Source organism: Alligator mississippiensis, chromosome 1, assembly GCF_030867095.1.
Source record: "Alligator mississippiensis isolate rAllMis1 chromosome 1, rAllMis1, whole genome shotgun sequence".
Lineage (NCBI taxonomy): Eukaryota > Metazoa > Chordata > Crocodylia > Alligatoridae > Alligator > Alligator mississippiensis.
This window is the reverse complement of record NC_081824.1, coordinates 242,363,340-242,378,915: the sequence shown is the minus strand read 5'-3', so window position 1 is coordinate 242,378,915 and position 15,576 is coordinate 242,363,340. Positions and strand designations below refer to the sequence as shown.

General features: G+C 50.2%; 1 protein-coding gene across 1 annotated transcript; it reads right to left on the bottom strand.

The window, feature by feature from the left end:
• Nucleotides 1-6,671: 6,671 nt before the first annotated feature.
• MRPL2 (mitochondrial ribosomal protein L2) lies at nt 6,672-15,576 on the bottom strand. Its single transcript, XM_019476063.2, has 7 exons — nt 15,374-15,576; nt 14,248-14,416; nt 13,642-13,783; nt 13,300-13,415; nt 9,863-9,973; nt 7,528-7,601; nt 6,672-6,937 (listed from the first exon to the last, which is right to left on the bottom strand). The coding sequence occupies exons 1-7, from the start codon at nt 15,440-15,442 to the stop codon at nt 6,725-6,727; spliced, it is 894 nt and encodes a 297-aa protein (XP_019331608.1). The 5' UTR covers nt 15,443-15,576; the 3' UTR covers nt 6,672-6,724.

Genomic DNA, 15,576 nt, shown 5'->3' with positions numbered 1-15,576 from the left:
CTTCAGGAAGAAATCCAGTTGTAGACTCAGTGATGCAGAACCAAATTCCAAGCAAGGGAGACTGAGCTCTCATAGTCCCAACTGTCTCATATTGCAGAAGCCAATAGGCACATACTGGAGTAGCAACATACATGTGTGATGGGCTAGCTGGCAGTGACCTAGCCCAGGGGTTTTGAAAGGGCAAAAGATGATTGGAGGACTTGGGATTCCCTTTCCTCACCAATCAGGCCCCAGAGACTCACCCCTCATGTCCCCTGATTGGCCCCTTGGGTCACCTGGAGGGGGATAAAAGGGACAGCACAGCTGACTTAGGGAAAAGACCAGTGAGGGACTATGAGGAAGGAGCTGGCAAGAGCTGAGCCAGTGGGGTGGGAGCAGTTGCCTCAGAAGAGCCTGAAGGAGCAGGACCTGCAGGCAGCAGTTGGACCCTCAGCAGCACGGCATGTGGCTAGCAGGAGAGGCTTCCTACTGGGCTCCAGGATTCCCTACCAGAGGCTGTAGCCAGCAGGACCGGTTTCCCTGCTCCAGCAAGGATCTGGGCAGCAACCTGAGAGGTTCCCAGCTTGGCTTCTAGCTCCTCCAATCAGAGACCAGGCAGCTCAACGTGAGGCCGGGGCTCCAGGAAGGTCAAGACCCCTAGCAGCTTGGAGCAGTACCAGCACTGGTGGTTGTGTGGCAGCATTTCTGCCTGCCACATGGGAGATGAGTTCAAGTCCCAGTTTTGGTGGTTTGGGGTGAGTGAGCTAACAAGGAGAAATTCCTCTTGCAGTAGAAAGGGGCCATTGTGTTTTCTCCCCTTCCAGGTACCTAGGCCCTATATTTCCTTGTCCTTTGGCATTTTGTATTTTGCGCTTTTTTTATATTTCTCCAACCAGTATTGTTTGCTCTGCTGTTTGTTTTATATTTTGTTAACCCTGTCTTTTGTCAATGATTGTAAGTGTCTAACCTTTGTTGAATCCTGCCCCTTGGGGCATTGTAGTGTCCGCTATACCCCCTGATTATGCCTGTTATGTTCCCAGTATTGTTCCCTCATTAAAAGGTATATGGTTAAGTCCCCAGTGGTGGTCTGGCTCTACTCTATGGGGGGAGGAGAGTCCCTACACCTCCCACAGTGCTTGTGCACCTGCTTTGATCCCTTCAATTGGAGAGGGGGTACCTTTTGGAGTACCGCCCGGGTTACACATGTATAGTAAGGCCATGAATTTATGTACACTCAGTAAACATGATTATGCGAACCCTAGTTAATCCTGTAGCTCTTTTATGTTACATACGTTGTGTAAGGAACCCAACACAGTGACTGGCAACATGATCGAGATGCTAATAAGCCATGAATACAGTGAAAGACTTCAAAGCCCTGGTGAAGGTGAAACTTCAGCTTCCCGGTGCATGAATGGAGCTCTCAAAAAGAAAGAGACGAAGCTAAAAATGTCTGGGTCTTTGGGGAAGTGGACTTGTTTCACAGCTCAGTAGGTTCCCTCACACCCCCCGACTTCACCCCCCACTGCCCTGGCATCTATCTCAATACCAGGATCCTGAAACAGTACACAAAAATTGTGTATTATCATCTGTACTCATTTTGAGGCTATCTTGGTAAAAGTGGCTGTAGGGGAATGTTGGGGTTCATATAACTGTTTACTAACGGGATAGCAGGGGTGCAAACATACAGCTTGAAGGCCAGTTCCATCCTGCAGAGCCCCATAACCCAGTGCTACCCCTTTTGCTACTCCAGATCATCCCTGCATACAGTACCCAGGATATGTACTGCCTGTGGCACTTGCTGTGGCTGGGTCCAGGCAGCGCTGCCCACAGCTGTCACTCAAGCCAGTCCCAGGCTATACAACATGCAGCAACCACTCAGGCCAGCATCCTGGGCCAGCCTAGGTAGGTGATGCTGGTGCTGGATCAGGCATGCAGGTGGGAGGAGATTGTTCATGGGCTTGATATGGACCATGCATTGCCTGCATACCACTTATCCAGCCCATGAGGCCAAATGAGTTTGACACCCTTGCTGTATAGGAATTCACAACCTGACTACATATATACACCGCTGCTTCAGCAGGGGCCTGGTACAAGAGCTCTTGGGCATTAAAACTCTTCAATGCCAATTGTAACAAATTAAGCCTAATGAGCCTTACTGACCCCAAAGACAAAACAAAACAATTGCTGAGATTAAGGAAATTCCAAGGAATCCCCTATTACCAATTCCAATGGAGACAACAGTTTTTATAAAAGGAACACAGAATAAATAAATAAAACAATATTAATATATCCAAGAAATTAACAGAGCATTTTTATTTTGGGTACTTTAAATGATGTATTCACAAAGGGATTTTATAATGTGTGTGGTCTGGAGGATGAAGCAATCCAAAAAGTGTTAATGAATGAGACAGTCTAGACCTGAAAATGCACATTAGAAATGGTTATATACATTTCTTCATAGATACTGAGGATATCAAAGAGCAGCAACAGTATCTGAAAAATGAACTAGACATTACAGAGAAAGCTCACAGGGAGAACCCTCAAATACTGCATGTTCACACTGCAGGAAACAGTGTCTCTGTGCAAATGATTACTTGTTCAAGGACTATATAGAAGCTACAGCACAGAAAACATGCAGGCCAGTGAAAAAGAGCTTTCTCAAAATGTCAGCTTGCAGATGACATTTTGGAGTCTTCTGCAGCATCATTACCACCATATAATTTAAAAGAAACAAACAAATTATTATTGGTATCATTTTACAAATGGAAGAACAAGAATTAGATGGGACTGGATTAAGGGTCTGCAGTCTCTACAATCTCACAGCAGGATCAAAGTGTACTGAAATAAAATGTCACACAAAACTTCAGCACTACTAAAGCAGTATACAGGAGAAATCCTTATATCCCTAGTTCAGGAATTACTGACCTGCAGCATGCGTGCCACAAGTGGCACAGGCAACCTCTGTGTGTGGCACCTGGCAGACCTTGGAGGGGGCTGCAGTCCAGTGGCAGATACAGCAGGGAGCAGAAAACAGAGCAGCATGTTGATCTGGGAGCACAGGGTAGGAAACAGAAAGCATAGTAGTGGATCACCCTTTTATGTTTTATATTCTATGCTTTTTAACTTTATAACAACTGTATTTTAAGTTTAAAAGTAAGTTGTACCATGTAACAATGTTAGCAAGGGCAGGAATCAAACCACAGCTTCTCTGTATGGAGCAGGTCCCTGAATGAATCTTGATTGATTGTGTAACACAGTAGCTAGACAGGATAACAAGCTCATGAGTGGCAATTAACACCTAGAAACCACAGACTAAGGAGAGGAAAGGATCAATACAGAGCCAGGAACTCCCTGAAACTTCACTGATAAAGGTACAGAAGCCCCAGTTTGAACTGATCACAGCAGTGAATTAATCAAACTTCATCAACGGACTCCCAAGACTGCATGTACCTGCGGACGTGACCCCTGGGGCTAACAGCTGCCATCCAGGAACCACCAAGAGGGACATCCTACAAGGTCAATGACCCCTGGATTGGGTAAGCCCGAAAATTGGGGAGTCACCAAAGTCTGCCAGAGAGGGATAAAAGGCAGCAAAGAATGACCCCCAATGGACCCCCCTCTGACCTGATCAGCACCCTGCCTGCCCTGCCAGAAGGACCAGTCGGCGACCCCCTTCTGAAGCAACATTTCACTGAAAGAATCTTTAACTGGCCATTGACGGCAGACTCCAGAGGTTGGGGATAGGTATATCTTGACATTGGTGCTTAGTGTTCATAGCTAGCTACTGTGAGTGTGTGTGTGCGTGAACGTGTGTGTGTTTGAGGAGATCAGCTCCAAGGTTTATGATCTGACTTTTGCATCCGTCTAATAAATTAGAATTTTATGATGACCCTGTGAGTTGGTCCTTTGTAGCCAACACATGGTATAATATGTTGGTGTCTGGAACACCAGCCACACCTGCTCTTTGATGCTGAAATGGGGTGGGGAGGGGGATATACTAGGGCATTCCCAACACTTAGTGTCACCATGACAATAAGTTGGTCACAGGAGCTAGTGAAGAAGTACTTCAAGATCTTCCCTGAGGCACTGACAAGCCTGCTGGAGCATGTGTAGGAAGCAAACAGGGAGGAACATGAATGTCTCAGCACATCAGTTAATGTTGCAGCTACACCATTAGGCGTGATTATCTTGTGATTTATACCAAATGGCAGTTATCTTTACAGTACCCCAGCTCTTGGCACACAGCTCTTTCCCCACATTGAACATTTTAACATAAGGTCTTGCCTGACATTCATAGGTTTAAAGAAAAAAGGAACCATACTGATCTGTCACATAGCCTGTCTTGTTGTATAACAGGTGAACAACAAATGCTATGGCTAAACACAAACTAAACCTAACCCAGTGCTGCCCAAGGAAGAAGACAGGCTGATGAATGGCTGCACCAGTGCACAATAACTTCTGGTTCCTGCTGTCATGGCCCACAGAAAATAGGTGAGGATGTATCTGACTAACTAATGTATGTTATCAGTGTGGTTATTCTGACAAATTTCAAGTCATGCATCCCTAGTACATGAGAACTGTAACACAGAGAGGGACAGGGCCTAAAAAGGTGGAGGTAGAAGGGAATGAAAATGGGATAAAACATGGACAGGAGCTAAGAAGCAAGGGGTGTGGGGAGAAACAGAAGGAGCAGGGAGAAACAGAAAGGAGCTGGAGAACAGGAACAAAATGGCCTCTTGATACTAGAACACACTCCCCTGCAGGGCCTGGCACTGAGCCCGTTGTACCCAAGACACTATTTGTCTGCTGTGTGCAAACATCTAAGAACCCCACTGGCAGAGCAGGTCTCTTCACCCTCTAGCAGATTGATAGAGAAGATAACAGTTCCCTACTGCTACCATTTGCTCAAGTGGCAGAGATCTGTGGCATAGATCTAATGACCAATGTGCATTCGGTGGAATCCAGTCTGGTTCCATGATAATTTTTTATTGTCAATCTTAACTATTCAGAACAAAAAAATACCTCCAAATGAGCTGCAACCTGAATGGTTTAGTAATGTAGTCAAGCACTCAAATGAAGAAATAACACAATTAAAGCGGTCTGCACAACCTTCATTTGACCTTCTGCATAAGGAATATTTCCACTGAACCCTGCCATATTTAGTGCACAGGATGGGCTGTACTCTAAAGCAGGATGCCTGCATCATTTGTTGCAGAATTTGGAATGTGCATCTTGAAGAGGCAGAGAAATCCAGGGGTGTTAGTTGTAGCCCTGTTGGTCTAAGGACATAGGCAGACACGGTTCTTTGGGTAAATCTGATACCTTTTATTAGACCAACTAAAATAGTTGGAAAAATTCTTCTTTACAAGCTTTTGGGTAAAAACACCCTTCGTCAGGCTGTGAGAGCATCTTTAGTGGTTTTGTGTTCTTGGATGGGATAGAAGACAGCATGCAAGAATGCAGGCCAGTGAAAATGGGGGCGGGGAGGCACTGCAGTGTGCTGTATGGGGCCGGCGGTGCCCAGTGTGCCCCTCCCCATCCCCTGGATAAGAAGCAATGTACCAGGGGAAATGCCGCCACCACATCCTGAGGCGCACTCTGTCCACACCTGCCTGCATACCCCCGATGACCTTTCCAAGTACCCCAGAGGTATGCGTACCCCTGGTTGACAACCTGTTTTAGATCATTGGCTCCACAACCATAACATCCACACAAGTCTTCCTCCCAGTCATCAAATGGACTCTGTGTGTTAAACAAACTGCTTCCCCTGTGTTCAGGGGCATCCAGTCCAGTGCCCCAGCTAGCTGTTCAACTTGTCCCACAGCCTACTCTCGGCTGCAGCTCAGAACCCATAAGCCATGGGGACATTTCCACACTGGGCTTTACCCACACGCACATCTCCCTTCTAGCTTGTGCATCGCAGTTGATGCCATGCAGATCTGCGTCTCTGATCTGCCTCACCCTGTTGAATTTGCTGGTCTCTGGGCTTTCACTGGTTTGTCTGCAGGAAAATAACAGGGATTGCCACTCCTGCCCGCCTATATGGCTATGAGGGGCCCACAGACACATTTATCCCACAGGATATAGAGTAGAGGTAAGGTAACTGGCAAATGCAGGTAACAGGACAAGGAACAGGTTCCCCCTTCCCCCAAATTCAGTACTGCCTGGTCCCTCTCAAGCAGCACCCTAGGACCAGCTGCAACAAATGCAGCTGCACTGGCTACCATAGGACTTACAGCACTGGGCAGGAAGGTTCTTGGGAATGGCCCAGAAACCTCAGGTAGAGAGGGACTGGCTACAGGGCTCTGGCCAGTAGGGAGCACCTCCAGAGAAAAGGATTTTTTTCCTATGCAGGGTGGCCACATTTTGATTCAGCTCCTTTGCAAGGGTAGAACCTGAAGAGAGGGTAAGATGCCTGGGCTCAAACCCCTGTAGATGTTTAAGGGGACTGAACAAGGGGCAAAGGCCCAGACCCACAAAGGGATCACTCAAGGAATTTCCAACATCCAGTGCTCCAGGCACAGATCAGCCCAGCAGGTGCCTCCTGCAGCAGCCTCATGCCACACATTAAGAGGTAAGGGGGAGGGCAAACATGACTGTAGTGCCATGGTTAGAGCAGCAGAATGAGCCCCTCCCGCATGAGATCACTCCCAGCACTCCTGCAGAACTTATGCACAGCAAGCAACATAGGATTAGCAATAGCCAACAGATCAGTTTTTATTAAGGGTCAACTGAGGCATGAGTATCAATCATGTGCTGCTGCTGTGGGAAGGTTGGCATAGCTCTTCATGGGTGGAAGTGGTTTGATCTTGCGTCCAGCCCAGCCACCCTTTTGGTGCCAAAGACCAGTATGCGGACGCCTCCCCAGCCAGCGGCTCCGGCCAGCTTTTCCAATAACCCGCTTGTGGTGATCAACGTTGGAAACTCGGCCCACAGTGGCGATACAGGTCTCCAGCACCTGAGAGGAAGAAAAGCAAGCAGTAGAGGTGCGTGGACAACTCTCTGCCTCAGAGCCCCTCTATCTGTACTCTGAGCCCTGCTCCACTCCATCCTGTGAGCCCAAGTCCAAGCTCCCTCTTGTACTCCAACCCCTGCTCTACTCTCTCCTTCTTTGGATATGTGGGAAGCATGACAATCACAAGGAGAGTGGTTATCAGACTCCCATTGCCACCTCCAGAGTGGGCAGACACAAAACCAGGGGTCTCCAATCCTGTGGTCACCCTGCCTGGGACCATGGTGCCAGAGAATACAAATAAGACCAAGAACCACAGCCCCAGAGGCCAGTTAACAGGTTTCCCCTCACCCTACAGAGTACAGTTAGTTGGGGGCCAGAATCTTCCCAACTGAGAAGGAAGTGCTCTGAGTCTATAGGACCCTGGCTCTAGTGGCCCATACTGAGGACAGACATTCATGGCCTAGTCCAGGCTCAGGGTGGTGCCAGACCCTGGCACAGGCCACATCTCCCCATTTGTTGAGATTGCAGACCCAGCCCGCAGCCATTAGTAAGTCCAAAGCAGAGAGGCCTTGGCATGCCCTCTTACCACCTACCTGCATGTGTCTCTTGGAAGGCAGCCGTACAATGGCAGTTCCATTCACCTTCCTCAGTAACACCCCACAGGTTCCTGCAGCACACGAAGGAGCAAAAGGCTGGGTTATGGCTTCCCTTAGCAGGCATCCCTGCAGAAATTCAATGTACCCCAAAAGCAGACTGAGCCTCCTTCTGCAATACTGTGCATGTGTAGTGGCTCCTTTAGATGTATGCAGAGCACCCCTACCTCCCACACACTGAAGAAGAGTGACTCTGGGACTCCACCAAGATGCATGGTGCAGGCACACCAGGAAGGAGTGTCCCAGGCCCTTAGGGTAGAAATCCTGCCTCCTGCCCAAGGACTATAGCTGGCATTGGGCAATGCAGCTCATGCCAGCTGGGGTAGGACTTAGTTCCCGTCCCCAAGCAGATGTAATAGTACAGGCAGTGAAGGGGAACAAAATAGAAACTTTCATCGCCATTATGTGTAAGCAAGCAGATCACGTATGCTGCATAAGCTATCAAAAAGTGAAGGACATAACTCGAAACAGTAAGGCTAGTGCAAACTAGAATAAACTGGCTTTTATCAGCTCTAAGTTACTCAGTAAGGGAAATTTAAATTAGCAGCAAGTGGCAATTGTTGATTGGTGAAGCTGTTGCTGTGATGATATCGTCATGTTTCCCATATAATGCTTTGTGTAATTCGAGAAGTGCAACAGGCAATTTCCCTGCGGGGCAGTTGTTTGTTCAGAATGCATTCTTTAATAAATCAAGTCTTTAAACTTATGTTGTGGTTCGTCTGAGCCTCCGCCCAACGAACCCAGGGACTTAGATTTTTTTCCCCAACAGCAGCAGGCTAAATGGAGCAGGTTAATCCTTTGCAAGGTCACAGGAAAACTATATAATAAGCAGAGATCCTGGTTTTCTCTGATTAAAAATGGCAAATTCTCTGATTAAAAACCCAAAATCTATGATAAAAATCAAAGGCCCCCACAACCCCCCCATGCTGCTGGTGCCCCGCACTCCCCCCCCCAGTCTCAACAGCCCTCCTGATGCCCCTTGCAACAGCCCCCCAGACTCGTAGGCACAGACACTGACACCTACCCCAGCAGGTAAGTGTGTGTGGGGGGGAAGGGGCTGGGCAGGGTGGGGGAAAGGGAAGGTGCTGGGGGGTAGATCGGGGTGGGGGGGAGTGTGCCCCTGTGCCCACTCCTAGGAGCAGGGCCAGGGGGTGAGGGCAGGGGTGCCACACTGTGGGCCACACATGTGCCAGCCGGTCTGACAAGGGGTTTGCGCACGGAGGCTACCACCACAACTCTGCCACTGCATCCTGTGCTACCATCCCATGGCCACCTGCACGGCTTTGTGGGCAAGTGGTGCAGGGCACGGCAGCAGCAGTGTGGTGGCAACTACCGTGTGCAGGCCACATATGTGCTGCCTGGCTGGGGGGTGGAATGGGGGACTTGCATGCAGCGGCATGCTCCGCAACTGGCTGTACAGCTCTGCAGTGACACGGGGGGGGGAGGGAGGCTGCACGCAGGCTGGGGGAGCTTTGTGGGCAAGCGGTGCCAACGCGGAGCCATGCCCTTTGCCCCTGGATCCTAGAGGTAAGTGGAGCTTGGGGGCTGTGGGGCAGGGCTGGGGAAGATGGTTGGGGGCTGAGGGAGTGGGGGGTGCTGCCAGCCCCAGGCAGCACACCACAACTGGGAGCAGAGCCAGGGGATGAGGACAGGGGTGCCCCTCTGTGGGGGGCAAGCGATGCGGGTTGCAGTGTGATGGTGTCCGCCATGTGCCGCCCAGCCGCCTGCCCAGGGGAGGGGAAGTGGGAGACTGGCATGTGGCCAGAGCTGTGGAGCCATGCCTGGAGCTGTGTGGCCGGCCGCTGGGCAGGAAGTTTTCCAGGCAGCGGCTGTCACCACTGGCACAACCCTCCAGGTAAGTGGCAGTTGCATGCTGTAGTTTTCTCCATTTTTCTGTGGGAAGCGGAAAACCCGGATCCCTGATAATAAGCAAAGCAATAGCGAGGACTCTTCTGACTCTGGGCCAAGGATCTGCACCAAAACTAAAGCCCTAGGATGCCACTCTAGGATCAGTGTTGGTCACCTGGTACTATAGCCCCCACAGGTCACCATCTCCTTGGGGACAGGTAGCCCTGCTGTCCATCTCTGACCAGCACCAGGCACAGAGAGCTGCCCAGGCCACGGGAGGAGTTAGAAAAGTGCCTGCCTGTATCTAGTCACTAGGCTGCTCCAAGCAGCTTTGCTGCCACTCTCGAGCAGAGTGACAAGGCCAAAGGTCCTTGAGCTGTGGCTGGGACCTCCAAAGGAACCTCTCTTAGCCCAGTCCACTACATACCTGCTGCTCGGATGTACTGTGCTCCCTTCTCAGGGTGACTCTCCAGACAGCTGATTAGGGTCCCCACAGGCAGAGCTCCTAATGGATATGCATCCCCCTCTTTGGCGGAGACTGGAAGACAAAATGCCCACCAAGCTGACAGATCACAGAGTCCAAGGTGGGCTTGATGGGGCTCCTCCATCGCCAACATTTGGAACCCACAGGGCCAGGGCAATGTCCCTCCTAAATCCACTGAACCCCAAGGTTAGAGGGAACAACACAAGCCCCAAAGCAGCAGTCTTCCTAGACCCTCCCACCCTGCCTTCTATGGGGCAATACAGGACTTGCTTCTGCAATGCATATACCAGAGCAATTCTTATGATATCACCTGGAACCCTGCAGCAAGAGTGCTACAACCCAACATCCAACCAAGACTCAGCTGAGCACAGGGCTGGCCACTTTACATGAAACAGCTGCAAGTCCTGGGTGACATGATGCAACATGACGTGTTGTGATTGGAATAACAGGGACTTGGTGGGATTGCTCACATGACTGGTGCACTGTCATGGATGGGTATAAACTGTCTGTCCTTCCTGAACAGGAGGGGAAGAGGAGTTGCGCTGCATGTGAAGGCTGTATGATTAATCAGAGCTCCAGTATGAAACTGGACATAGGCCTGTTGAAAGTCTCTGGGTTAAGGATACAGGGGAGAGCAACAAGGATGGTGTTGTGGTGAGGGTCTGCTACAGACCACCAGACCAGGGGTGATGATGCTTTCTTCAGACAACTAGCAGAAGTTTCCAAACCACAGGCCCTGGTTCTCATGGAGTGACATCTACTGGGAGGGCAATACAGCAGTGCACAGGCAATCCAGGAATTTTTTGAAGAGCATTGGAGACAACTTCCTGGTGCAAGTGTTGGAGAGACCAACTAGGGGCATACTCTTCTTGACCTATTGCTCACAAACAGGGAAGAATTAGTGGGGGATGTAGAAGTGGATGGCAAGTTGGACAGCAGTGACCACAAGATGATTGAGTTCAGTATCCTGGGGAAAGAAAGAATGGAGAGCAGCAGAGTAAGGACCCTGGACTTTAGAAAAGCAGACTTTGACTTGCTCAGGGAACTGATGGGCAGGATCCCCTGCGAGGTCATTTTGATGGGAAAAGGAGTCCAGGATTGCTGGCTGTATTTTCAAGAAACCTTACTGAGGGTGCAGGAACAAACCATCCCGATGTGCAGGAAGACTAGCAAAGACGGCAAGTGACCAGATGGGCTGAGCAGGGAACTCTTTGGCGAGCTTAAACACAAAAAGGAAGCTTACAAGAAGTGGAAGCTTGGACAAACAACTTGGGAGGAATATAAGAATATTGCTCGGCCATACAAGGATGAAGTAAGGAAGGCCAAAGCACAATTGGGAGTTGCAGCTAGCAAGGGATGTGAAGGGTAAGAATTAGGGTTTCTACAAATATGTTAGCAACAAAAGGAAGGTCAGGGAAAGTGTGGGTCCCTTACTGAATGGGGGAGGCAACCTACTGACAGATGAGTAAAAAATGGAAATCCTTAATGCTTTTTTAAAATCTCAGTCTTCACAGGCAAGTTCAGCTCCCAGACTACTGCACCGGGCAGCAGTTTGGGGAAAAGATGAACAGCCCTCAGTGGAGAAAGAACAGGTTAAGGACTATTTAGAAAAGTCCATGGGGCCAGATGCAATGCATCTGAAGGTGCTGAAGGAGTTGGGTGATGTGAGCGGAGAGCTGCTGGCCATTATCTTTGAAAACTTGTGGTGATCAGGGAAGGTCCTGGACGATTAGAAAAGGGCAAACAGTGCTCATCTTTAAGAAAGGGAAGAAGGAGGATCCAGGAAACTACAGACTAGTCAGCCTCATCAGTCCCTGGAAAAATCATGGAGTAGGTCCTCAAAGAATCCACTTCTAAGCACTTGGAAAAGAAGGTGATTAGGAACAGTCAGCCAGGATTCATCAAGGGCATGTCATGCCTGGCCAACCTGATTGCCTTCTATGATGAGATAGCTGGCTCTGTGGATACAGGGACAGCAGTGGACATAATATACCTTGACTTTAGCAAGGCTTTTGATATCATCTCCCACAGTATTCTTGCAAGCAGGCTGAGGAAGTATGGGTTGGATGAACGGACTGTACAGTGGATAGAAAGCTGGCTGGATTGTCCGGCTCGACAGTTAAGTAATTAATGGCTCAGTGTCTAGCTGGCAGCCAGTATCAAGTGGAGTGCCCCATGGGTCAGTCCTGGGGCCAGTTTTGTTCAATATCTTCATTAACAATCTGGAAGATGGGATGAATTGCACCCTCAGCAAGTTCACGGATGACACCAACCTGGGGGGATGTAGTAGATACGCTAGAGGGTAGGGTTAGGATTCAGAGTAACCTAGACAAACTGGAGGACTGGGCCAAAAGGAATCTCATGAGGTTCAAAAAGGACAAGTGCAAAATCCTGTACTTAGAACGGAAGAATCCCATGCATTGCTATAGGCTGGGGACTGACTGGCTAAGCAGCAGCTCTCCAGAAAAGCACCTGGGGGTTACAGTGGACAACAAGATGGATGAGTCAGCAATGTGCCTGTGTTGCCAAAAAGGCTAACAGAATACTGGGCTGCATTAGTAGAAGTGTTGCCAGCAAATCAAGGGAAGTTATTATTCTCTTCTATTCAGCACTGGTGAGGCCACAGCTGGAGTACTGTATCCAGTTTTGGGCCCCCCACTATAGAAGGGATGTAGACAAGGTGGAGACAGTCCAGTGGATAGCAATGAAAATGGTTCAGAGGCTGGGGCACATGACTTCTGAGAAGAGGCTGAGGGAACTGGGCTTATTTAATTTGCAGAAGAGAAGACTGAGGGGGGATCTGATAGCAGTCTTCATCTACCTGAAGAGGGGTTACAAAGAGGATGGAGCTTGACTGTTCTCAGTGGCCTCAGATGACAGAACAAGGAGCAATGGTCTCAAGGAGCAAGGGAGGTTTAAGTTGGATATTAGGAAATATTCTCTCACTAGGAGGGTGGTGAAGCACTGGAACAGATTACCTTGAAAGGTGATGGAATCTCCATCCTTGGAGGTGTGTAAGGCCTGACTAGAATGATCTAGTTGGGGATGGTTCTGCTTTGAGGAGGGGGTTGGACTAGATGACCTCCTGAGGTCCCTAGGATTTTATGATTCTGTGGCATGACCCCAGGGGACCGGTTTGTCATCTGGTCTCCGGAGACATGCTGCATTACTGACAAGAACTCTGCCCTCTCCCCAGGCTCCCGTTGTCTCTTTCCTCCTGACAAATCCTGCATAAAAGTCAGTAAGAGACAGCACTATAGCCCTTGCCCTTGAGAGAAGCCAGGTCCTGTCTCCTGGGATTTGCCCAGCAGGCGTGTGACAAAACAAAACCTGGCTTTCCTAGTCCCTACACTTTGGTGTAGAGACCCTGGGTTGCTCACCTGCCATCCTGCCTATGTGTCCTGAGTTTTGGATGATGTCACCAGGCTGCATGTTCTCTGTTGCAATGATCCAGCGTTTACGGTTGCCCCCAGCCACCAGGGCGATATCAGCTGACCTGCCACAGACAACAAGGGAGCTTGTCAAGGGCCCTAGGGTGGGTGGGTCTAGCTGGACCTCCACCCTCCCTGGGCCCCCACAAAACAAGAAACCTTCAGCCCTCTCACGGGTTCTCCAAGCCCCACATGCTACTTCCTGCCACCTATGAGTCCTCACAGGCCCATGCACTGTGATTCCAGACTCCACCATTCTCCCTACCTTGAAATCACTTTGCTGCTACCTACCTGCAGGGATCATACCGGACATTGATCACCTTTTCTGCAAAGGGGCCTGGCTCAGCCCCATCCTCGGAGCGCAACCGTTTAAAATCAATCATGCGGTAGCGTTGTTTGTGTCCCCCACCAATCCCATGCACCTGGATACGACCTGCAAAAGAAGAGCTGCTCCTGAGGAGGCACCATGCATGCTTGACACAATCCAGTAGGATGTGTGCATCACCTCAATGCTTTCCTCAGATGCCCAGATGGGCTGTCTCCTGCTTCCCCTTTCCTATTACACTCATTTTACATATTAAAATAATTGTCTGATGGCACTGGGACACCTGTACCCTTTCTGTAACTCCTTATTTCAGTATATTCTTGACACTAATAGATTGCCCTCAACTGCATACAGGGGAGCAAGGAAGGCACCAGACACACCAGAGCTGTTGTCACAGAGTCATAGAAACTGGTCTTTCCCTAGCTGTACCGTAGGGGCCAGATGGGACAACAGGCCATCTCCCCTCAGGGTGAATGGGGTCACTGTAGACATAACTCCAAAATCCATTCTCCCCAGCTGCTTCTGTCTAGCAAGCCAAGCAGGCTGCTGTGAATCTTGCACTCTAGATGTACCTGTGTGATCACGGCCTCCGGTCTTTTTCATGCCAATGGGCCTGGTGGTGTACTTGATCCTGCATTTCCACAAGGGGTTGTTGGTGGAGAGGACAGCACAGGTGCTGAACCCATGGCATGCAGAGAGGAGCTGCCCCCCAAGACAGGGATGCTTGGGTTGTAAGGCTACCTGGGAAATCAAAAGCAAACAGCAAGAATTCAAAGAACAGAACCCCAGAATAAAAGGGAACTTGTACAAAAAAAGTGAGATACACACATGCCATGCTATTATAAAGGAATGCTGCAGGCCCTCACATGGCCCTGCCTTCTTGTGCTCCTCCAGAAAGAGAAACTTATGGCCAAAATACAAATATTCGCCAAATGCAGGGATGGCAATACTAACCTGCCCCCACCTTCATTCTGTCCCTGTGGGCACAGATAGCACTATCCTGGCACTCTGCCTACCCCTCGTATGCAGCACAGCTCCTATTCAGCACTCCTGTTCATGCAGTCCCACAGACCTCCAGGCAGCACTTGCTACTGCTTAAATTACACAGCACAGCACAGCTGAGCAGGAGGAACAGCACTGTCATTCCCTGGGACCAGAGGGCAAAGGGTGAGTGTGGGGCTTGTAAATGTCATCTTAACTTGGTTCTGCCTCTTTCCCTAGGGTTGTGCTCCTGCAGCACTAGTCCTCCTGCGCAACTCTGCACATTTATTAGAGGTTTAAATTCCAGCTAAATGTTTCCAGGCCTATGTATCAGCTTCAGGATGCCCCCTGGGTGGGTGCAGGGGCTTTATCTGGGGAATGCTGGAAGCAAAGAGGCACACATTTATACCGGACACTCTAGCTGTGCCTCTGATTTGGTACAGCCAACCCAAGGCAAGGCTAGCTCCTGGCAGAGGAAGACTTGCCAGCCCTCTGCCAACATGTGAGGGGCTTCTTCCCGCTAAAGCAGTCTTCAAAGACTTTTTGTTCTCCCTCCGAGGCCCACGCCTGGCACAGGTGGCCTCTGCCCCAAGTAGCAGACCCACTGAGCTGAGACTAAGCCGCTGGTAGCAGGGGTGCTGGCTGCCATGCAGGGGGAGCCCCGTCCACGGAGGGGGAAGAGCGCAGCCCGGGAAGGGGAGCAGTCAGAGCTGGTACCTGGGAAAGACGAGGGCCCGAGGCCAGCAGCAGGGCCCCGAAGGCCCGCGTCAGGCTGGACACAGCCATGGCTCGCCCAGCTGCGGAGGAAGCAGACAGCGGAGCCTGAGCGAGTAACACGGCCTCGGCCCGGCGGGAGGCGCAGCGCTGCGATGGCGGCGCGGGCCGGGCGACACGCGGCGGCCCAGGGCCCCCGCGCCTGC

What these genes read in the sequence shown, in the direction of transcription:
- MRPL2 (XM_019476063.2), bottom strand. Translation starts at nt 15,442, where the DNA reads ATGGCTGTGTCCAGCCTGACGCGGGCCTTCGGGGCCCTGCTGCTGGCC. An exon ending in CGGAGGCCGTGATCACACAG is followed by an intron (nt 13,784 to 14,247) that starts GTACATCTAGAG and finishes CTTCTTTTGCAG; the next exon opens with GTCGTATCCAGGTGCATGGG. An exon ending in CTTCCAAGAGACACATGCAG is followed by an intron (nt 6,938 to 7,527) that starts GTAGGTGGTAAG and finishes TCTTCCTCTCAG; the next exon opens with GTGCTGGAGACCTGTATCGC.